The following is a 24,052-nucleotide window of genomic DNA, read 5'->3' on the forward strand; positions in this document are numbered from 1 at the left end:
ACCTAGCTGAACTGGATTCACACTTGTGGGAGGGCGAGGGGGGCACAGGGGTTACACGGTGTCTGGGGCTTTCCAAGAAATGCGGCTGATTAATAGCTGTGCTTCTGATACAGCCTCATGCTTCCTGGAAGGCCGAAGGAAAACAATTGTCAAAGCAGCATGTTCTTGGCGACTTTTTGGCTGTAAAATGTGTCTGCCTTTGTCCTTTTAATGACACAGATTCTGGTTTCTTTGAGTTTATCCACATATAAACACAACAAATCACAGACACACAGTCACACAAACACAGATACACATATGCACTCAGACATACGGGCATGCAAACACACATGCCCACTCAGAACACACACATGGATGCATGTATGTGCCTACACACACTCACACACGAATCTAGAGACAGGTGGTCCATATAGCAAAACCCCCTTCCTCCTGACCCTCACCCTGGAAGTTATAAAATTACAGCTTTATTAAAAATCAGTGCATTTTGGGGCTTTCCAGGTGGTGCTAGGGGTAAAGAATCTGCCTGCAAATGCAGGAGACTTAAGAGACGCAGGTTCAATCCCTGGGTTGGGAAGATCCCCTGGAGGAGGTTCTGGCAGCCCACTTTGGTATTCTCTCCTGGAGAATCCCATGGACAGAGGAGCCTGGAGGGTTACAGTACATAGGCTTGCAAAGAGTCGGACACAGCTGAAGCGACTTAGCACACACGTACGCATGGGAGAGAGATGGAGGAATCTCATGGGGAATAGGAACAACAAAAAAAAACCCCCAGTGCATATGGAGTGTCTGTCTGCGCTTCTGAAATACCTGCTCATATTCTGGACGTAGCCAGTGTTGCTTGATCAAGTAAGGAACACATAGTGGTTTTCTTTGGTTTGTTTGGTTTCAGTCAATCTCCTGTTTCTTGCATCAATCTAACAACTGGACGTAAGGATGAGTTACCAAGGGGGTGGGCAGTGATGACAGGAGCTCTTGGAGGGGCCCCAGCTCCCCTGCAGGGCAAGCCCGGCGTCCCTCGGTGCTTGCTCAGCCTGGGTGTTTTGTGCTGCTGCCGTGTCTGCCTAGGGCCTGAGATCCTGCCCTGAGCTCAGGTTGAACCAGAGGAGCCTGTAATGGTGGACCCCGTGGGACCCATGGTTCCAGGGGTTGGAATGCAGAGCTGGCCATCTCCAGTGACCTCCGCCTTGACCAAAGCCCGCCCAGCATTGGGGAGGCCCTGAGCCCTGAACCCCAGGCAGGAGAACAAAAGGAAACCTGTCCGCTGTGCACTCTGTTACATGTAAGTCACCGATCAAGTGTGAAAAGTGTCCCCGGAAACATGTCCCATCCCCGTAACGTGGGCCTAGGAGGCGGGCGAGACCCCCGTCCAGTGGCGTCCAGGACACAGCGGCCCCAGTCCGCCCAGCCCATGCCCAGCCCCCTTCTCGTCACTGCTCCTGCTCAGTTGGCCTTGCCTCGTGGGGGCCTTGTGGGGGCAAGGACCCCCCAGGCTGCAAGGTCGAGTGCTGTCCACAGACCCCACCGACGGCTGCCTCTCATGGCCCTGGTGCCCCCAGGCTCAAGGTGGAGAGGGAGAGGGAGCTGGAGCTGAGCCCAGCGCCCCAGGCAAGTGGGCTGGGCAGAGCCCGAGAGACGGGGTGTGTGTCCCCAAGAAGGTTGTCTGAGGGCAGGCCTGGGGTGGGCGGAAGGGTTGGCCGGAAGTTAGGAAAGGTGAGCAGAGGTTTGACCAGAGAGCCCAGCACCTGGTGATGCCCTGGTGAAGACACGGGGCTGGAAGCGGATGGGGCAGCAGCCATGGTCAGCTGGGAGGAGAGGGGGCCCCCACGCCTGCACTCCCTGCGTGAGGTCGGCAGGAAGCCGCGCTGCGGGAGGGGCTCCACAGCCTCTGCCTGCAGGTCCTTGGGGGAGGCTGCCACGTGTGGCGGGCGGGCAGCCCTAGGTGGGGGCCCTGCTCCCCGGACTGTGTGCCCTCATGCCCCAGCCTTCCTCCTGGCCTCAGCCCCGGCTCCGCTCAGCGTGCTGCCTCCGCAGCTGGTTTGTCCGGTGTTGGGGGGAGGCAGCCAGGCTGGCCGTGCTGACCCGCTGGCCTCCCCATGGCTCCCACGGAAATGCAGCTGGTGGCCGTTCCAGGAACCCACCTCCGCCGACCCTCGGGGAGAGGGGCCAGGGGCAGGTGGGCCTGGGGGCTGGCCATGTCTGCCTCTGCCTGGTGCCCTGGTTCCCACCTTGCCACCCCACCCCCCACACACAGGCATTCAGGGCCTGACACGGTGCATGGCTGAGCTGGGCCCCACTGTCCACAGTGGGCTCCAGGCCTCTGTCTCTCTCCCCTGACTGGGGACATGACCCTGAGTCTGGACAGAGTCTGACCCCAGGCCACCTGCTAATGGAGAGGCTGTGGCCAAAAGTAGAGAGAAGAGACTGGGTATCTTGCTCGCCCATCAGCCCTGAGACCCACAGACGCTGTGGGTAGCGGTCAGGGGTGTGCCTGTGAGGAGGCATTTGTGCTCCTTCAGCCTGTCCTCTTTCCTGAGATGCAGCGGGGAGGTGGTTTGTCCTGGCCACACGCTGAGGGCCTCGGGTCTGCACTGTCCCCAGAGCCGGGCTCCCGAGGCCTCTTCCCGCCGTGGGTCTCCCCCTTCTACCCCCATCCCCCGCCTCCGGTCTTCCCAGCCCAGTTTCAGCCCCTCTGCGCAGGGCCAGGGGGACATGTCTTGTTCACCCTTTTCTGGAGTCATGTGATAATTTTGCTGCTTTTTTGGTTTTACCTATTTCTCCATCTCCTCAGACTCCATGTTGGAAGGAATGGAGGGTTCCTTTTGCCTAGCTTTTCTCGCCCGTTCAGCAACCCTTTCACGTGGGACCCCTGCCCTGTGTGAAAGCCTTGGGACTGCTCCCTGTCCTCTCTGATTCTGCAGAAGCTCGGGGTTCGGCAGTGCGGATGACAGGCTGCGCTCGGGTGACACCTCACTGGGCACCAGCGTCCTGGGGTGAGGGGGGCTGTGACCCCGTGGGATCGCCATGGCCTCAGCCCTGAGTCTGGAGCCTCCTGTCCTTTCTCTTGTCCAGTCCCTGTTGGGACCCTGAAGGGTGGATGCTAAGGGTGTGGATTCGGTTCTGGAACTGAGGAGACAGTCTCAGAAGGTCAGAGAAGATGGAGGGTGCCTCGCACAGAGAGCGTGGCTTCCCCCCACGAAGCCTCCCCTGCCCCTGGCTGTCCACACGGCGTTTTTGGGGTGCAGGGCGGGGTCGTGCTGCTGTCCCACACTGGGCGTGAGCTCTGCCTCCTGGTGGTGAACTCTGTCACTCGGGGGCCTGACCCTGTCCTCTGAGACACTCCCTCCTGTAGCCTCCGGGCCTCCTCCCTGCCCCGGGTCCCGCTCCGATCTCACGAGCCTCCCCTTCTCAGCCTCCTCTGCTGGTCTGTTCTCATGTCCCGGCGTGTGACACGGGAGGCTGGGACCTACTCCGAGCCCTCCTCTTAGCCCTCTCCCTCTCCAAACCATCTCCTCCACGCCCCTCCCAGCACGTTAAACGCTGTCCGCACACGGGCCACTCCCAAACCAAAAGCCAGGTGCCTCGTCTTAGAAAGCCAGGCTTATGGATCTGGTTGTTTGCTGGGTGTCTTGAGACACCTAAACACGGGGTGGTGGGAACTGGACTTGGGTTCTCTGTTTTCCAGATGGGTTCTTCCTACAGGTTTCCAGATACTCAGAACATTCTTTCTGGTTCTCTCCTCATCCAGTCGGCCACCTGCCTGCCCACTCTGCTTGGCAGAGAGCCCAGGGTCTGACCGCCTCTCCCTCCGCAACCCTATGGCTCTCTGCCACCGCCTGGCTGGTCCCTCCGCCCCCATTCTTGCCCAGGCAGAGTGGCATCTCCCACCAGGGCCTGTCAGTCCCCACCCTTGCCCAGGCAGAGCAGCATCTCCCACCGGGGCCTGTCCGCCCCCACCCCTCCTGGACCACCCCCAGCTTGTTTCACGGTCGCTCCTCCCTGTCTGCCATCCCGGCCGTGGTGGCCATGCTCCCCGGCCCCCCGGCCCTGGCCCGCGCCTCTGGAGGGCCGCCCTCCTCCTGCTCTCACCTGCCTGGCTCCACCTCAGACCTCAGTGGAGACACGCTGGCCCTCCAGCCAGCTCCGACCCTACTGTTTGCACCCCTCACTGGCCTCCACCCCTTCCAGGGGTTGGGATCACACGGTTCTTGGAGACATCAGTGCCTGGCTTGACCAGTTTCCACCCTGTCTGCTTGAGACGTCAGCTCCCTGAGCGCCGAAGGCCCCTTACCACGAGCCCTGGCCTGACTTAGTGCCAGGTGCGTGGCAGGCGCTCGTCAGATGCGGCGTGAAGGAGGTTTGCGTTCAGGTGCTTCTCAGACGCCAGGTGCTAACGGTCACTGCGGGGCTGAGCACCTGGGTGCTGGCCGAAGGTTCTGCCGCCCTCCCAACTTCCAGCCGCCCCAGGCTCCTCCCTGCCCGGCCTCCAGGAGGTCTTCGCAGTCTCTGCTGACACCTACTGGTGCTTAGCCCACGGGACAGTCCCCAGGAGGAAGGAGGTTCAAGGAATACGGACAGCTGGAATCACACCGTCCTGGCAGGGGTCGCACTTCCAAGGTCACCGTGATAAACTCTTTCTCCCTGGCCGGGATGGCCCCCTTCCTGCCCTGCTCTGTATCCCGGGCAGAGTCATTTCCTCATTGCCCTGAAAGATTCTACCTGGGGTTAGGAGATGTCCCCTGATCCACCTCTGCCCTCTCCCCTCCCTGGACTTTGCTACAGGGCTTGGTACTGCCCTCCCACCCCCCTGCCCATCACCCTTGGGCCGACCGAGCGGCTTCCTCCCCGGGGCTCTGCCCTCGCTGGGACCTTCTGGCCCTCTGCTCTTCCTGTGGCTGCTTGCTCCCTTCTGAGCTCTCAGCCCAGATGCACCAAGCCCGGGGTCTTCTCAGACCCCATGTGCGTCCTGACCCCCACACCTAGCGCCCCTCACCAACCAGTTTCCTCTGTGGACTGATCACCCATGACAAGCCCTCACTTCTCCGTGTCTGTCTCTGCCTTTGCTTCCGGCATCCCCCATGTCTGGCCTGTGACTCCAGCCGGGCGGGGCTGCCTCGTCTGTATGTTTACACGTTTGCTCCTTGTGGCAGGGTATCTTGAGTCCAGACGTGCATATGAGCCCCACGAGGTCCCTGCCATCCTCTGGGACTCCAGGTCACCCCTGGAAACAGCCCTTGTGCCCCCCTGCCCGTCCCTGGTGACTGTGCCACCCCCTGCCCCTAAAGCCTCCAGCTGCCTAAGCATCGAGGGTACCAGGGCAAGGCTCAGGCCTCCTTCTAGTAAAGTATAATATTGATAACCTGCAAATACTGTACTAGTGAATCACCTTCGTATTTTTAAGGCCCACGTGAAAATACAGAAAAGCAAAAAGGAGGTAAAAACCACTTCCAAGTCCTGCCCTCCCAGAAGTAGCCACAGTTTAAGTGTTAACGTGTGTTCTTCCCCACCCCGTATGTTTATGTCGAGTTGTGGTGTCAAGTGTGGAAATGCTGGGGTCATACTGGGTCTGAATCCTGCTTCTACCGTTAACTAGAGGTGTGTGTAGAGCAGGTCATCTAAGCGCTCTTAGACTCAGTTGTCTCATCTGAAAAATGGGCATAAACTGCACTGATGGGTGTCACAAAGGAGGCCAACCACTGGCCTCTGTCAGCAGAAGCACTCCTCAGCTGTGCCCCGGGACCTGTGAGTGTAACGGTGTGTGTGCTCATAGGTTGGGGTGTTACTGCTTCCGATCTTCCTCTCCTGGGTGAGGGAGCTGCTGGGAAAAAGGGATGCTCAGCTGGAGACGATCGGAGAGAGGAGGACGCTGACCGTCTGAAAACATCTAACCCACTTTTGTGAGAGACAGTGGGGCTGTTCTGGATTTGGCACCAGCAGAGGGTACACTCAAGGGCAGAGTCTTGACATCTGCCCTCCCCAGGTTCCCCAGTGTCCTGTTCAGAGCCAGCCGTAAGTGGGCCCAAGCATTCGGGCCCGACGGGCAGAAGTCAGAGAGCAGATGAATCCTCAGTGCAGAGCAAGGAAGCTCCGGGTGCATGTCGGGGCGTCCAGAGGCAGAAGGTGTGCCCCCGGAAGTAGCAAGCTGGCCGTCTGTCCCTGCAGGCTTTGGAGACAAGACAGACTTGGGTCCTCTGTGCTGGGTGACCTTGGAGAGAAGCTTCGTGCTGTCGTGGTCCCGAGCCAACGCCAGGGCTGGCGTGCTGGCTTTGCCTCCTGCTCGCTCTGTGGCCTTGGACAGCCTGCTGACTTCTTTATGCCTTTGTTTCCGCATCTGTGAACTGCCGCACCTGGCCCGTAAAGCTGTAGGGAGGAGTCGGTCAGATGTGCTGACGGTTTCAACCCCCCTGGCGCAGTGTCTGCAGAACAAGCTCCCTCCGTCTGCTGACCGCAGGGAGAGCTCTGGCCCCGGGCAGAAGCAGACGACAGTACCTCGACGTGTGGGCCATTGGCCCTGGAAGCCTGTGGTTCTAATCATTATTCCTTTCATCCCTGGGGCCTTGGGGCCCAGCTCTCCAGAGCGGGGGTGTGTGGACTGTTTTCCTGGCTGGCCTCCTAGCCTCGGAGGAACGACCCCGTGAGTCTGCCGGGTGTCTGGCCTGTGTCTGCCTCCCCCGTCCCCTCCCCTGCCCACTTGGACCGTTGTCATCCCGTCTGTGGTTCGCGGCCGCGAGGTGATGGATTGGCAGTGACCGCCTCTTCCCTCGGGCTCTGCTCCCAGCTTCTCCTGGTGCTGCTCAGCTCGGCCGGGGAACCACCTCTGCTCGCTCATTCTAGACACAGGTGGCCCTTTATTCAAACCCAGACACCCTTCCTTCCTGGTGAGCTTCTTAACCTCTCTTAGCCTCCGTTCTTCCATCTATGTCATGGGAACAAAATCTGCCTCCTGGAATGGCTGTTGTGAGTCAAATCTCCAGCGTGACTGGCGCACAGGAGGCACTCAGTAGTTGCCAGCACCCTCCCATTTCCCCTCACTGGAGAAGCTCTGGACTGGGAGCCAGGGGACTGGGAGGCATGTCTGGGATGGCCTGGCGTGTCTCCTCCATACAGAGCTGCGGGGGGTCAGCTCGAAGCAGGGGACGGCAGAGACCGTCTGTGCTAACCTCCCTCCCCTGATGCTCAGACACATGTTCCCTATTTGCAACTCGGTAAACTGAGGGCAAGTTGAAGTGTTTCTTTTTTTTCTTCCTGAGAACCTGTAGTGAGTTTCTGTCATGTGCCCCAGGGAGCAGCAGCTCTGATCAGCCAAGACTCAGCCTCTGTTGCAGCTTCTGGTGAAAAAGAACCCATCCTGGGGAAAGGGAGATCGCGTTGCTCCCAGGAAGTCTAGAATGTTCTACCTTCCTAAAGGCTGAGGGAATACAGACATCAATGGGTGAACTCCGGGGGAAACGGCTTTGTCATCAGCTGTATCTTTTTTGTGCTCTCACATTTTCAAAAAGGAAAAGCAACCAGCTCACCGGGAACTAGTTAAATACACGTTTTGACTGCTGAGAACTTACTCTCCTCCTTAATTCCGGAGCGGCTCCTTACGTTGATCCTGAATGATAACCTGAAAAGTCTGTATTGATTGGATATGTGACGGTAATCTAGTCTCTCAGTAGCTCCTTTGCTTTTTCTCAAGCTTTTCGCTTGGACTTGGGGGCAGCGGAATTCCTCTTTCTTCAGTTCTCCTAGACAGTCCTGCAGATGTTCTGTCCTGCATTTGAAGGAGGAGGAAGGGAACGTGCCCCTGTCAGCCCCTTCTGCCTACCTGTCCCCGTCCATCAGGGAAACGGAGGTCTTCTCAGACCCCAGCCTTCCCCCACCCACCATGCGCTTCTGGTGTTTACACTCTTGGCCAGAACCGGGTCACAGATGCATCTCTAGCTGGAGGGGGTGGCTGGAAAGGTGGGGACCATAGGAGTCATAATCGGCTTGGACCTACCACTCACCGCTTTTCTCCCTGGGCTAACAATGCTGCTCATCTGAATAAAAGTGACATTGTTTTCGCCAGGAGGCAGTGAGGGATAGGTATTAGGGTAGCAGCTAACAGTGCCTGCCTCACCTTGGTGGCTGGGGTCCTGGACTCTGAGTTCTCACCTGGTCAAAAGCACAATGAAGCCCTTTCCTGGGAGGCATCTGGTCTACCACTCAGCGTTTACCTCTTGGTTCAGGCACCACTGGTCCTTCCGTCCATCATGGACTCACCTCCCGTTCTGAGCCTGGAGCTGGGAAGGCAGTGGAGTCAGAGCTGGACTGAGACTCAGCTGGGCCTCTAGACTTAACTGGGGAGGCAGCCATGCTGGTCAGCGCCTTCAGCATGGCACCACCAGCCCTAGGACACGGGACCCTGCTGACGGGTCTTCACTCAGGCTGGGGTGAGTGGGAGCAAGGCCCAGGGGGCTGCTGATCAGGGTCTGGAGGGTCAAGGAGGAGGATGCTGTGAGGCAAGAAGACAGACACAGGGTGTCAGGGCAGCCCTGGCACTTTCTGGAGCTGACCCGTCTCAGGCCCTGGCCACAGTCAGCCCATGAGCACCCTGAAGGCAGGGATGCTATCTTATCTGTTTTCTCATTTGTGGGTCCTTAAAACTAGCTCAGGACCTGGATTGTGTCTGGACCTCTGTAAGTATTTCAATTCCAATAAGCAAGTTCATGTGGAAATAAATAGATCATTATCCAAGAGGTGGACGTGTCTTGGCCAAAGGCACATAGTTACGGGCTGAGAGTGACTTTGGGTGCTCACCCCCACTCCCTGCAAAGAGGTGACCCTCCAGGGCCCCCTTTTCCCTGGGAAGCCTGGATGCAGTGTGTATTTTGGGAGCCATTTGTCCTGACTTATTGTCAGCTATAAATTTCCTCTTGAGGCTTTGGTGTGTATGGGGCTTAGTGATGGCTCCCATGAGGGGACTGGCAGGTGGTCTGGGGACTGATTTCTTAAAGTGGTTTGGGCACATGTTGACATCTCTGAAACGTTTCCATCTTTTCTGTGTTCGTGGCCTTCAAACTGTCTTTGACCATCCAGGTTCGGGAATCAGGGCCTCCCCCTGGGATATTTGCAGAGACAAAGGCTCAGTGGCTTTGCCCGCCCTGAGCTCCAGCCATCAAGACTCCAGAGGTTTGCTCATAATCAAGGCTAGAAGGTTCTGAGTCAACTCATTTTAATGACGCACAGTCCCAGCGCATCCCTCTGGCGGCCTGCCAGCCTTGGAGCAGTTGGGTGTCACCCGCAGCTGCCGCTGTCCTGGGTGGCGCTGTCTGTACCCTGCGCAGCGCCGGCACCCACTTGCATATATGTGGTTCTAGACACAGACAGCTCTGTGCTGTTTCCAAAATAACCCCTTCCCTGGGGCCTGTCAGACCTCTGGTGCCTTCAGGGATAAACGTTAAAAATACCTCCTCCCAAATCAGGGAGAATCCCATTCTTGCTCCTTACTCCTGATTGGTGAAGGGTCCCACAATGAAACACTTGTGCCGAAAAGAAGTCATCATATGTGACATCTGTGGGATGACAGAACTGCCTGATCAGGTGTGATTATTACAATAATGTGTGTTACCAGATTGCTTCCAGGGCAGGGCAGCATCTGTGCTGAGTTGCCTCTGGTGATAAATTTAATCCCTTTATGGCTTGATCTTGCCTGTCCTCCAAGCTACCCTATGACAAGTGTGTTCTCTGTAAGGTGTCCCATGGCACACAGAGAAAGAGATTAGGGGAAGCCTAATCTCTTGCAGGGAAGCCAACACTAGGGCCCGAGACTTCAACATTCGCAGTGGGTTCTCTAGGATTTTTAAAAATTGAAGTATAATTGGTTTACAATGTTGTGTTAGTTTCAGGTGTGCAGCGAAGTGATTCAGTTATGCACATAGGTGTATATATACAGTTATATACATATATGTATATGCACATATGTGTATATATATACATATGTATTCTTTTTCAGTTTCTTTAATATTCTAGGTTATTCCAAGATACTGACTATAGTTCCCTGTGTTATATGTACAGTATGTCCTAGTTGTTTATCTAGTATATATATATATGTGTGTGTGTGTATATGCTGCTGCTGCTGCTGCTAAGTCACTTCAGTCGTGTCCGACTCTGTGCGACCCCATAGACGGCAGCCCACCAGGCCCCGCCGTCCCTGGGATTCTCTAGGCAAGAACACTGGAGTGGGTTGCCATTTCCTCCTCCAATGCATGAAAGTGAAAAGTGAAAGTGAAGTCACTCAGTCGTGTCTGACTCTTAGCGACCCCATGGACTGCAGCCTACCAGGTTCCTCCATCCATGGGATTTTCCAGGCAAGAGTACTGGAGTGGGGTGCCATTGCCTTCTCCATATGTATATATATATATACACAAACACATATATATGGTAGTTTGTATCTGCCAATCCCAAACTCTTCGTTTATCCCTCCCTACCCTTTCCCCGGGAAGAGAAGGGGACGACAGAGGATGAGGTGGCTGAATGGCATCACCGACTCGATGGACATGTGTTTGAGTGAACTCCGGGAGTTGGTGATGGACAGGGAGGCCTGGTGTCCTGTACTCCATGGGGTCGCAGAGTCAGATACGACTGAGCGACTGAACTGACCCTTTCCCCTTTGGTAACAATGAGTTTCTGGGATTTTTAGGGCAACTGAAAGAATCCCTTTTCTTTCCAGTGTTTTTTTAAAGGTGAGAAATCATGAAGATGTTTAGATATGATATGCCATATAATGAAGTATGTTTTACTTTGACTTCCTCCATTGCCTCTGTATAACTGAGCAGTCTTGCTTCCTCTGGGATTTGCCTGGAGTGGCACCTGAAGCTCCCTCGGGCAGAATAACAGATGCCTTGCAGGTGGGCCCTCAGAACATTTCCTGTTCCATTGACACCTCTCTGACTTGGGATTCTCATCTATTAAGTTCATGCTTTTGTGAGTGACATTCCCTCTCTGCCTGTGTCCCCTTTTGTTCTTTGGTCCGGCTGGCTGAGTCTTACTGTTCCTTTAGGAGAAACCGCAAGCGTCACCTTTCTGGGAAAGCTTCCTTGACCTCCCAGGCAGGGCTGGGTGTTGGATCCTGAGACCCCCAGGAACCCAGACCCATTCCTGTCACTTAGGACGCTGTTGATCCTGTGGGCATTGCTCTTGGGCTCCCTCTAATGGGCACACTGTGAGCTCCTTGCTGGGACCTCGCCTGTTCCTGTGTCACCTCTGGGCACGGCACTGGCAGTAGGGCCCATGCTCATCAGGTACATCTGGGAGTAAACAGAACACGTGGTCGGCGTGGCCCTGCTTCTGCCGCTGCTCCCGGCAGATGTCCCACATGCTGGGGGGTGGACGGCGTCTCTGCCCTGTCACTTTCCATGGAGGGAACGTCAAGATTGCTCATCAGTCTCTTTCCTCTCGCCCTTCTCAGATGTGCTCTGCCCCAGCGTTCGTGTGGAAGGAGATCGCTTTAAGCACACCAATGGCGGAACCAAGGAGATCACAGGTACGAGAAACAGCCACCCAGCATGGCTTGCTTTGCGATGCTATTTGCCAGACGTGAATCTTGCCTGGTGGCTCAGACTGTAGAGAATCTGCCTGCAATGCTGAAGACCTGGGTTCGATCCCTGGGTCAGGAAGATCCCCTGGAGAAGGGAATGGCAACCCACTCCAGTATTCTTGCCTGGAGAATCCCATGGACAGAGGAGCCTGGTGGGCTACAGTCCATGGGGTCACAAAGAGTCGGACACAACTGAGCGACTAACACTTTCACTTTCTTCTTTGCTGGACTTGACCGTGACCCTCCTGGATTCAAGGGTGGTAGCCTTGCTGGTACTGTCCTTATCACCATCTTTCACCAAAGTCCTGGGGACGGTCTGAGCTGTGCAGGTAGCAACTCCCATCCATGAACCGCCCACTGGGGGAGGCCATTCACGTCTTCCATCTGGGAGTCGGTGGTGATGCTATAGGCGTCAGTAGAGAATGAAGTAGGATGAGGGATGTGGGAAATGAGTAAGTGATGGGCAGCCCGAGTAAGAAGGTGAATAAATAGCTGCATTTGGGCGTGAAGGAGAGAGTGAATCAGAGTTATAAATATAGGAGCGAATCAATGGATGAGGGAGCAGAGAGACACATGACTGCAGAGGCTGTCTCCATCCGTGACGGGGTGATTGGGGGTACGTAGGGACGGCTGAGCCGGCTTCCCCTTCATCCTGGCGGTGATGAGCATCTGTCTACTGTTCCCTGTGGCTAGGCGTCCTGCAGACACTTTAGGTGCGTGATCACAGGGGAGCTTTCTCCCCCTCTAGGACAGCAGCCCGGCTCTCCTCACCAGTGCTGGCCGGGTTTGGAGCCCCATCAATCCACCCCAAAGCATCTCAGTCCAGTACGAACCCATGTGCAGTCTCCCTCCCGAGGCAGTGAGCGGTGGGCGATCAGAACCAGGTGTCTCGTAGGTGCCGCTCTGCCCCATCCCTACCCCAGGGACCCTGCCTGCCCACATGAATGAGCCAGCATTTGCATCTTGGTGCCTGGGGGATGTTTCCAGAATGGCAGGAGACTGTGCTGCCTGTGTGCACAGCAGGTGAGATGAATCAGGGGGTTAACCCTCCTCGGGTGTAACGGAATAACCCAGCCCTCAGCAGTGACCACGGGTGAGGAAACACTCAGGCTCTCTGACCCACTTCCTGTAGCGTCCCAGCAGGGTCCCGCTGCAGCCGCTTGCCGGGGCTGAGGCTGGAGTTAAGGAGAGAAGGTGCTGCAGACCTGCCAAATTCAGCGCAGCTGGGTAATGGGAGCAGCTTTTGTAAAAGATGTGGTTCGCAAAGGCTCATCTCCAGGTGTTTCCTTAAGTGACTCCAGCTAGTCTTCGGGCTCAGTGGGGCTGGAGCAGTGAGGACGGGGTGGAGGACAGACCAGGCAGTTGGAGGCGGCAGTCTGGGACTCAGTTTACCCACTTCTGGCACAATGTCTTTTAGGACCCCTCCCGGCTCTGAAACCTGAACATTCTGCAGATTCTAGGAACTACGATGTTACGCAGTGCTCTCTGAAGGAGTTATTTAATGGTGAAGGAAGGTGCTGGGCTCGGTCTTACTCTGAAACTTGGCCACAGGCATTCTGATGGGTCTCTCCTTCTGCCTGGTCTCTGACGTCCAGATAATCATCACCAAGTCCCAACCGACTCAGATGATCCCAGCCTAGTTCTTCTTCCCTCCCCGCCCCCCCAGCCCCGTGTTTCCAGTCTGGTCCTCCCTGGTCTCCCAGCTCTTCCATCCCTGCGGCCAGAGTGACCTCTGAGCACAGGCCCGGGGTTGTGTTTCTCCCTGCTTTAAAGCCCTTCTGCGCCCCCCACCTCCTGCAGGAAGAAGCCCAGGCCGCCTCACGTGGCCGTCGGAGCCTGGCCCTATATGCACCTGCCTCACTCTCTCCTTGGTCCCCCTCTTGTGGTTCCTGACATCCCGAAATAGCGGGGATTCTCGGAAGGAACCTCACTGACTCAGGTCCGGTGACCTTTGCACATCCAGTTACTTTGGATGCCCTTCCCTCCTCCTCTCCCCAGATTTCATTTGTTCTTTAAATTTAGGCCAGGTCTTGCCTCCTCTCGGGAGCCCTCCTTGATGTCTCCTCAGCTGGGCCAGGCAGATACTCCATGTGCTCCTATACAAGCCCAGACATCTCCCTTCTTCCCATCTACCCACTACACAGACACTGCTCACCTCTGTGCCCGTTTCTCTGTGGACAGTAGACTTCAGGCAGTGGGAGGCACAGTGGGAATTTTGTCCTGTTGATTACTGAAATCTGAGCAGCCAATGGGGCATCGTAAGACCTAGGAAGCCCTGGGTGGTTTAGTGAATTCCTTTCTTCTCTCCTTCCCTCTTTCCACCAGTGGAGCCTCAGTTAAGAACAGCAGCGGATCCCATCCTTTTTTAGGGATGGAAGCATGAATCAGATCAGGCCCTATCCCCCCGATTGCTCAGCTTCCTCCTTGGACACAGACACTGTGTGTACCTCAGCCAGACCCACTAAAGACCTGGAAGTGACTCTCATGCCCGGGGTGTCCAGCGGAGCTTGGTCCCTCTCAAACCCCTGAAGGACTCTGGGCGGTGGTCACGGTGTCCCTGATGCCATTTGCTTCAGCTGAGTCCACGACTTCAGGGAGGTGCCCCCTCGCACTTGCTGCATTAAACAATTGCCTCTTTATCTCTCGGTGCGTCACATCCGAGTCCGCTTACCTCGGGAACATTTTTCATTTTCCTTCCCGGCCTTTATTTATTGCAGGCAATTCATCTTTCTCTCGGTGCCCTTTGCTGCCACCTCGTTAATTGCTTGTTGTTCAGTTTTGTGGTGTTTAAGTCTTTGTTTTTATTCATGGAAACCAGTGAAAGTGGAATTAAGCAGGAGAGCATATGTTTGCTTTTTGAAAAGTCTTTTTTTTGTTGTTCTCTTACAAATAACTACTACAGGGAAACCAAACTGAAGGTGGAGGTTTCCAAGAAGAGGGATGGCGCTGTTAAGGGAAGGAGCAGGCCTCTTTCCCGTTCAGCCCTGGCACCTTGCTGTGTGGGCATCGGGCATGTGCCCGCTGGATTTAGAACCCACTCTCTTGGGAACCTCTGAGGGCCGGTTCTCCCAGCTTGTTGCCAGTGCTGACATGTGCTTGGCTCAGAGCAGCCTCTCAAAAAATACATATTGAATGAATAAATGAAATCCATGGACAGATGTAGTGGGGTAAGAGACTGCAGTCATTGTCAGGGGAAGTAATTAATATGAAATCTGTTTCATGGATCTTTCACTGCATGTCAGGCTCTGTATGATGAGCTCTGTACCATTTCATTCAAGCTTCACCACAGCCCTGTGAGACGCATGCAAAGACAGTCCCCTTTCTACAGATGAAGAAATGGATGCTCAGAGACGTCAGGCACCCTGCCTCAGGTCACATAGCTAGGACCTCATGATCAGGAGGACATGGAAAAACCCACTCCAGTATTCTCTGGCCTGGAGAATCCCATGAACAAAGGAGCCTGGTGGGGCTACAGCCCATGGAGTGGCAGAGTCAGACACGACGGAGAGACTAACACTTTCAGTTCCGGGTTAGCCCAGGTTGGTCTGGCTCTGCTACTGCTCAGACTCTCGGTTGGAGGTCAGTGCTTTCTGTCCTTGCAGCTCCTTGTGCAGAGTTGGGAACAGACAGGCTCTCAAGAATACAAGCGGGATGACTCAGTCATCTCTTAGGGCAGAATTTTGTGGTAGAAGATGTTTTAATCATCCTAACGTGAGAGTTCGTTTCCTGTTTTCCATGGCCGCGCCCCAGAGTGTTGGAGACAGAGGAATCTTCCTGAAGAATTGTGGGTTTGGTGCTGCTGATGCTGAGCGGCACGTTAGACCTGGGGATGCTGAGACGGGTGAGGGCCTCCCTTCACTGTCCGGGAGCGCTTCCTTCCCCGGGGACGCGGTGTCAGGCCGATGCATCCCACTGACGTGTCCGTGCGGGCGCTGTGGTTGGGCTTCTCTGAGGACCGTATCTGCAGGACTCAAGCCAGCCCCCCACGCTGGTCCAGGCGGTTTTGTAGAGGGTCGTGGGTCTGGATGTGTGGCTGGTGATGCAGAATCCTGAGGAATAACCAACCTGCTGAGTCAGCTTCCTATCCTGTGTTGAGTGACCACCTGGGGTCCTTAGGACAGTCTCAGGTGGTGTGTCAACCTTCTGTCACAACCAAGCGCCCGGGCTCCTGTGGGTTATGTCGCTGCTCAGCATCACACAGATACATGACTGACCTGGATGCCCCCGCCTCGTCCCGCCAGCTCCCCTGAGCCCCAAGATTATGTCTTTCCCATTACTTCCCATGACCAGTGAGCCAGGTCCTCTCTTGGAGCCAAAACAAAGAGAAGGAAACCTTTCCGTTCCTGCGGTATCACAGACACAGTCGTCTTCTCTGTGATGTGCCTCTCATCTCTTTGGACAGGTTTTGACCTGATGGACTTGTTCAGTGTGAAGACGCTCTTGGGGGAGAGAGAGAACGGGGCGCAGAGCTCCTACGTCCGGATGGGATCCTTCCCTGTGGTGCAGAGGACAGAGTGAGTGCTGGCTTCCCCCCCAGACCTGCCCTGGACAACTTAGCAAGGGCGGGAAGCAGCCAGAGAGCTTGGTTGCTCGCTGAGCACTGGGTAGGGGTTTAGCCTGCAGAGTGCCTGGTGAGATCACCCTGCGATGAAGCGTCCATATCACTGACCCCGGAAATTCCACCTGTTTCTTAACTGATCTGTTCCCTGTGATGTTACTGGTTCCCCGGTCCTCCTAGACTCACCTCTCCATATGGATTTGGTGTCCATCCTCCATTCACTCATGCATGTATTTTTTTTTTTTTTGGTCTGAAAACGGGACAGTAACCTGTTTAAAATCTCATAGTCCTAGGAAGCAGAAGTTGGCCTCAAACTCTGGTCCTCCAACCTCAATCCCTTTACCCCATCCTGTATATCTGTGTATGTATAAACAGCCAAATAAAAAGTCTTAGTCTCTGGATAGATTTATAGGAAGGTAGTGACAGAGGTAGAGAGAGAGAGGAGCACGCCCTTAAGTTACTATAGGTTTGGTTCCAGACCACCCCAGTGAATTGAATGTTGAAACAAAGCAAGTCACAGATCTTTTGGTTTCCCAGTGTGTATCAAAGTTACGTTTACACTGAACTGTAGTCTGTTACCCCACTCCAGTACTCTTGCCTGGAAAATCCCATGGACGGAGGAGCCTGGTGGACTGCAGTCCATGGGGTCTCGAAGAGTCGGGCACGACTAAGTGACTTCACTTTCACTTTTCACTTTCATGCATTGGAGAAGGAAATGGCAACCCATTCCAGTGTTCTTGCCTGGAGAATCCCAGGGACAGAGGAGCCTAGTGGGCTGCCGTCTATGGGGTCACACAGAGTCGGCCACGACTGAAGCAACTTAGCAGCAGTAGCAGCAGCAGTAGTCTGTTAAGTGTGCAACAGCATTATGTCTAACAAAACAATGTACGTATCTTAATTAAAAAAGAATGCTGTGTCACAGTGGCAGCCATGGACTTGCTTGGTGCAGAGTAGCCACCAGTCTTCCGTTTTAAAAAAACACAGTATCTTCAAAGCTAAAGCAGTATCTAAACACAGTATCTTTGTAAAGCTAAAGCAGAACAAGGCGTGCCTGTGTATAGATAAACAGATGTAGATACAGTCATAAATACATAGATACAGCATATATACATGGGCTTCCCAGGTGGCTCAATGGGTAAAGAATCCACCTGCCAATGCAGGAGATGCGAGAGACATGGGTTCAGTCCCTGGGTTGGGAAGATCCCCTGGAGAAGGAAATGGCAGCCCACTCCAATAGTCTTGCCTGGAAAATTCCATGAACAGAGGAACCTGGTGGGCTACAGAGTTGGAGACAACTGAGCGACTGAACACACACACACTCATAGCATATCTGTCTGTATGTTACACATACATGTGTTGAGATGTTAGTGTGTTTAGAAACTCCATAGCAGAGTTGGCCTCACTGATGCAGTAAGATGAAAAAGGAAGTGAAGGGCAGCGTCTGTCCGAGGCTCCCAAGCCCATGTCTGTGCAGACCCTCCTGTGGGCAGTGACCCGGGGTGGCCCTGACTCTGGGGGAGGCCCGGGGGAGTGATGGGTGCTGCTTACAGCGCTGGGGTGTGATCCAGGGTGAAACTCCAGCTCAGAGAACGACTCTGAGCAGCTGGGCCAACTCGCAGCTTGGATCTGAGACCCGAGAAGCACAGAGAGAGGACCAGTCTTTGCTCGCAGCTCCTACAGCCAAACCAAGGGTCCCTGAGGGTCCATGAGTCTGAGAACCAGGAAGCCAGACGCCCCCTCATTTCCCGTCCTGGCTCTCGGACCAGACAGCCTCCACCTGCTCCAGCGCAGAAGGCAGTGCCTCCGAGCAGGGCGTGCAGGGCAACAGCTGATAGTGATGGGCGGCGCTCTGGAGACCAGCTGGTCTCTGGGGGGAGCCTCTACTGGGCCGCTGAGCCCCAGGAGTTTTGACCCGACAGCCAGGCTGCCCTCAGCTAGGACAGGAGCGGCACAGCTCCTCACGGCCCTGACTCCTGGCGGGGAGCCACGCTCCCTTGGGATGCTGTCGGCAAAGGGCAGTGTGCCTGCCTTGTAGGGCTGTCTGGGCTGGGGCTGATGGGGTTGAGGGACTTCCCGAGATGAGAGCTGGCCCCCCGCTCTGTAGGGGATGGAGGGTGTCCTGTGATGTGGGGCAGCAACCAGGCAGGATAAGACACCCCTGTGCGGCCTTGCTGGGGGTCAGCAGGCAGGGAGAGGTGAGGGCTGGCACAGTCGGCTGCATCTTACCCCAGGGCAGGAGGCAGGGTAGCGCATTTCATTGATTTTGGAGAGATGGAAGCAGGTGAGCCCTGGAGGGGAGCAGGTGGATTTGAAGGGGCCAAGGCAGGGCTCAGAAAGAGTTGGGTGGAGGCACTGCTGGAAGGAGAAGGCAGTGAAGGCAGGTGAGGAGGTGGACTTCATCCACAAGGTCAGCGTGGCAAGACTCAGTGACCCTGGGGTGCGTGGGCTGCCTTTGTAGCCTCTGCCCTCAGCCTGGTGGTGTCTGTCTCTTGTCTCCCTCCAGGGACGTGTTCCCGCAAGGCTTGCCCGATGAGTACGCCTTTGTCACCACCTTCCGGCTCAGGAAATCATCCCGGAGAGAAGACTGGTACATCTGGCAGGTCATCGACCAGTACGGCATCCCGCAGGTGCGAGCTGCACGCCATGTCCCAGTGCGGGCTTCTGTCTCCTCCTCATTGGCAGGGCAGCACCTGCTGTGTTTTCTCCATGGGTCCCTGTCTTGGGCTCTGAAAATGGAGAATCCAGTGTATCCAGGCCCAGGGCACCTGCAGGGACTGGGAGACCCTGGGGGACCGCAGCCTCACTTCTCCCTGATGGTCAAGCCCCCAGCACCCTGGTGGGCTGGAGGCCTAGCTGCTGCCTCAGGGACCCTCAGCCCAGCCGGGGAGGTGGCGGCCAGCACTGCTGTCCTAATGCACGTGTTGTGTTAGCAGCGTGTTCGTGATGCAGTGGAGGAAACCGGCTCAGACCTTGTGTCTGGTCCTTTCTTGGTGTGGGCTCAGGGCCACATTGGCTTTCTGAGTCCTGATGTTCTTAGTCGGGACACAGAGCACCTCCTGTCAATGGTTGGTGGAGGCATCGTACAGAGTGATGTCTGTAAAGCATCTAAGATGCTGCCTGATGTGTAATAGAGTTTTTATGGTCGTCCTTGGTTTGACCTTGAATGGAGCGCTGCAGCCTGTCTTTGCCCACATCGGGTGCATTGTGGTTCTCATCCCTGTGAAGCTGGGACAGTGCAGCAGAGCAGGCAGCCGAGTGAGGGCCTGCCTCTCTCTGATTTGACCATCAAATCAGCACGATGCGTTCATCTGAGGTGCAGCTACCAAACCCCTTGTTCTCAGAGCCCATGGACCAACCGTGTCTGTCATTCACCCTTGTCCCCTCTTGACGACGTATGGGCTGTATCGAGACATGACTCATCTTCATCCGGGAGACACTGATGTATTTTCATTTGGGGTTGAAACAAAACATAAGCATGCTCAAGCCGCAGGACCACAGCAGCCACTCATGGGCTGCTCGCTGAGAGGGGACTTGCTCCGTGGTGGTGAGTTCCCTTCCCGAGGTTGAAGCTGAGCCCTGACCCCGAGCACACGTTGTACCCACACTCACACACAGTCAGTAGGAGCCCAGGCTTGTTCCAACTGCTTCGGAGATCCTTCTTCAGTTCTCATAGCCACCCTATGAAAACTGTGAAAGGGGTAGTCGCTCCGTCGTGTCTGACTCTTTGTGACCCCATGGACTGTAGCCCGCCAGGCTCCCCGTCAGTGGGATTCTCCAGGCAAGAATACTGGAGTGGGTTGCTCTTTCCTTCTCCAGGGGCACTTCCTGGCCCAGGGATCAAACCCAGGTCTCCTGCATCTCAGGCAGATTCTTTGTCATCTGAGCTATTGGGGACCTCCCGTGAATAGGAGGAGGAGGCATCACAGTGAGCTTCAGCGTCTGCCTGGCGTTCGTGGGTCATGATGTGGGGAGGTGGGATTGGAGCCCAGGCAGTCCCCGCTGGCTCCGGTCCCCATCAGCTAGTCCTGTAATGACATGCTACAGCATCCTTGGTCAGACTGGGATGCAGAGCACGGTCAGGCTTGGCTGCCCTGGCCTGATTTCCTGAGCACGGGAGGCTGGATGGAGGAGGTGAGTGTCTGCTCCGGAGGCTGTTTTTGCAGAGAGCAGGCAGCGCCCCGTGACCCCCATCCACCATCTGCAGACACGCACATCTCCGGCTCCGCGGGGTCCGGTGCTGTGGGCCTGGGCGCCTGCCATGACATTCCTGTGGGTGAGCGTGCACTGCCCCCACCGTCTGGGTCCTCTTCCTTCATGGCGTTTGCAGGGCTGCTTGCTCCCTCTGCCATGTCCGCCCCCTCCTCTTCTTCGGCCAGAATGCGCCCCAGGCTGGGATCCTGCAGAGCTGTGTGCAGTCAGAACCTGCCTTTTCGGAGAGGCACCTGGCAGTCCTGTTCCGTCGAACCAGCCTCGGGGTTGACCCTCCCCTGGAAATGCCATGATGGCCACCCCAAGCATGCCCTGGGGAATCCTGGCCGTACCCAAGAAAAGTGGACAGAAGCCAAGCAGCAGATGAGCTCTGAGCAGAGTGTTGCGAGCAACCTCCCTCTGTGCTCTTGAACCTATAACCGGACCTAGCTATATTTACCTCCATGACCCCATGGAGGCTGTAGGAGTACAGCCTCCCTTGACCACTGGCATGTCATTGGGAGAAATTGAGGGGTGCTCACTCACTCCAGGTCTGATAAAGGGCCAGAAAGGAGACTGGCCCTGGATCAGGGGTGGAGGGGGGCATACTTGGAGATGAGGCTCCTGACCGGGTGGGCGGCTAGTGCAGGGACCTGAAACCAGGCGCTGGGAGGTGGGCAGGCCTGGAACAGGGAGCCTGGGAGACTGTTGTCCTCTCGGTGAGGGATGGCGAGGGATGAGGCTGACTTAGACCAAGTGATCATGGGGAACTGCAGAGAAATCGGATTCCGGGCACGTATTTTGAAAATAGAATCAGCAGGGTTTGCTGATGGATCCGACCCATGGGTTGTCTTTCTGAGGCCTCCTGGCTCAGATTGGTAGACACACGACTTGGGCCTGACAGGCCTTCCTGTGCTCTGTATCATGCTGGAAAAAATGGAAACATTGGAGAAAAATTCATGGCCTCATGAACCCCAAGTCCTCAGGGGTTCAGGGCTCAAACAGGTGAAGCCAATTTCAAGAAGTAGCAGACCAGGTATAATCACAAGTATTAGATTATATGTATGCTAGTTTCAGGAGGAGGGCATGGCAACACACTTGAGTATTCTTGCCTGGAGAATCCCCATGGACAGAGGAACCTGGCGGGCTACAGTCCATGGAGTTGCAAAGAGTTGGACCCAACTGAGCAACTAAGCACAGCACATGAAAAGTTTCAGGGTATTAAGGGTTCATAGTTTTATTTCTCCCTATAATTGTAACATACCACCAGACAGTGCAAAAAATAATAAATCTTAGGTCCTTCTTGGCTGGACTGGGCCCACGTGGAGCCCAGACAGAGAAACTAGAACACCTGGGTGGTGTCCTGAACACTGGCTGATATGCAGAGCAGTGGGCTCCTTCCTTTAACCTCAGAGCTCCCATTCATTCATTCCCTTTCTGTTACGTGCTACTGTGTGGCGTGTGTTGGTTGTCCTAGTTATGGGGGTTAAAGAAATGAGCGACAGAGACAGAGTGCCTGCTTAAAAAGATGCGGTGGGGCAGGCAAGAAAACAGGTGGACAAAATAAGTGAATGGGATAGTTTCATATACTGACCCAAAGTTCTATGAAAAAATAAATCAACATGCCTGAGGATGTGAGAGCAAATGACCAGGCTAGAATCCAGTTATGTGTGTGTCTCCGAGAAGGCGGCACTGCAGTGATGTCTTTGAACTCGCTTGATTTATTACAGCTGATACGTGGAACAGCGCTTGACTTATAACAAGTACTGTAAATGTTTTACATATCTGTAAATTAATTTAATTCCTGTAACAGCTCTATGAAGTCAGCACTATCATTGGTGCTATTTTACAAATGAAGAAATAGCACAGAGAGGTTAAATAACCTGCCTGAGGTCACACAGCTTAAAAGTGATTTGCCAGTTTGGGTGTAGGAGGAAAGTAAAAGTTTCCTCCAGAGTTTTCCAGGCATTTTGCAAAAGGCTAGGGGGTAATCCAGTGAACAAGATGGGCAAGTTCCCTGTATTCTGCTGGGGCTTCATTTTTATCCTCAAGGTGAGAGAGAGAGCAGGTTAGTGGCAGGTTAGTGGACGGATCACAGACTGGCACCTGGCATCTGGAAACAGTCTTGTTCTCTGGGCTTTTAAAAGACGCTGAAACCACCCACGGTTTCTGGTAGGTCTCACAACTCAAGCCCCATCCACACTTGCAGGTTTACGAATGTGCTCTTACTGGCATGGCCCCTCTGGGCATTTGAGAGTTTGACCCCTGGATTAACATGTGAGCTCAAGTCTTCCAGTTCAGGGTGGGGAACAGTGTACAAGGGAGCTGTCAGCCATCGCATCGCAGTGAGGGGGCCCCGAGGCTGACCGGCTCGGGAGGGTCGTGGCCGGGGCCTGACTCTGCGGCCTCCCCTCCCCGCTGTCCTCTCTGCCTCGGGCCCAGGCAGCTCACGGGCCCCTGGTGCCCTCCTCCGCAGGTGTCCATCCGGCTGGACGGCGAGAACAAGGCCGTGGAGTACAGCGCCGTGGGCGCCATGAAGGACGCCGTCAGGGTGGTCTTCCGGGGCCCCCGGGTCCACGACCTCTTCGACCGGGACTGGCACAAGGTGGCCCTGAGCGTGCAGGCCCAGCACGCCTCCCTGTACGTCGACTGCGTGCTGGTGCAGACGCTGCCCCTCGAGGAGCGGGAGAACATCGACATCCAGGGCAAGACGGCGATCGGCAAGCGCCTCTACGACAGCGTGCCCGTCGACGTGAGTTCCGGGGTCGTGGGGTCACCTCAGGGGAGGGGCCTCAGGAGCCGGGTGCCCCCACGCCTGCCTGTATCACTCACCGAGTCGTCACCGTGGCCGTCTTAGGAGGGAGGGCCCCGGCTCAGAACACTGCCGGGTCCCATCGTTCACTCGTTCAGTGACCTAGCCACCTACTCATTTAGCGTATACACCGAGCACCTCCTGTGTGCTGGGCACTGTGCACTGGGGACGTGGTTCATATATCTCCGTATCACACCCACACTCATCAAGCAGAGTCCTGTCAGACTCTGTGTGACCCCCTGGACTGTGGCCCACCAGGCTCCTCTGTCCATGGGATTCTCCAGGCAAGAATACTGGAGTGGGTTGCCGTGCCCTCCTCCCTGGGTCTTCCTGACCCAGAGTTTAAACCCACATCTTCTGTGTCCCCTGCATTGCAGGCAGATTCTTTACTGCTGAGCCACATCTACACATATGTGTAGGCAAAATCGATGGGTAGGTAGAGTTATATAGTTTCCTTTACATTTAGATAGACTCTTTTCCCTTCTCTGATTGTTGGAAATTAGGAAAATACAGGCAAGTGTGTGGGAAATAAGTAAAAAGCATCCTCATTCCACTCTCCTGGGATGTTAACCAGGAATGATTCAGTAGCTGGAAAGAGCTGTCCTTCCCTCTTCATTTCATCATTCTTTTTTCTTTGTCTTTCCTCCTCCTTTGTCTCTCTTTTCCTTTTTCCTTTAATGTATTTTCTTCTTTAGAGGTGCATTCTGACACCCACACACACAGACATACACACTTATGCGCCGTCTTCAAACTAAAGTCATTCTATCCTTTTGACTAGAAGTGTCCCTCATTTGCCACGATGTAAACGAATCATGATCTGGGCTAGCTAGCTCTTCCCAAAGCCATCTCTCTCTCTTTTTTTTTTATCTCATGTATTTGCATTTCTGTGATCGAATGTAGTGTTGTTGGATGTGTGCTGGGTGTTTTGAAATGT

At 55.1% G+C, this 24,052-nt stretch overlaps 1 protein-coding gene across 1 annotated transcript in view; it reads left to right on the forward strand.

The window, feature by feature from the left end:
- COL22A1 (collagen type XXII alpha 1 chain) overlaps positions 1–24,052 on the forward strand; it is a 223,280-nt gene that overhangs the window by 39,153 nt on the left and 160,075 nt on the right. The window contains exons 4-7 of the mRNA XM_055545712.1: positions 11,432–11,506; positions 15,963–16,074; positions 18,622–18,745; positions 22,783–23,058. Of these exons, the coding sequence (XP_055401687.1) occupies positions 11,432–11,506; positions 15,963–16,074; positions 18,622–18,745; positions 22,783–23,058 (587 nt within the window). The remainder of the gene's footprint in view (positions 1–11,431; positions 11,507–15,962; positions 16,075–18,621; positions 18,746–22,782; positions 23,059–24,052) is intronic.

The sequence above is a fragment of the Bubalus kerabau genome, chromosome 14 (assembly GCF_029407905.1).
Source record: "Bubalus kerabau isolate K-KA32 ecotype Philippines breed swamp buffalo chromosome 14, PCC_UOA_SB_1v2, whole genome shotgun sequence".
NCBI lineage: Eukaryota > Metazoa > Chordata > Mammalia > Artiodactyla > Bovidae > Bubalus > Bubalus kerabau.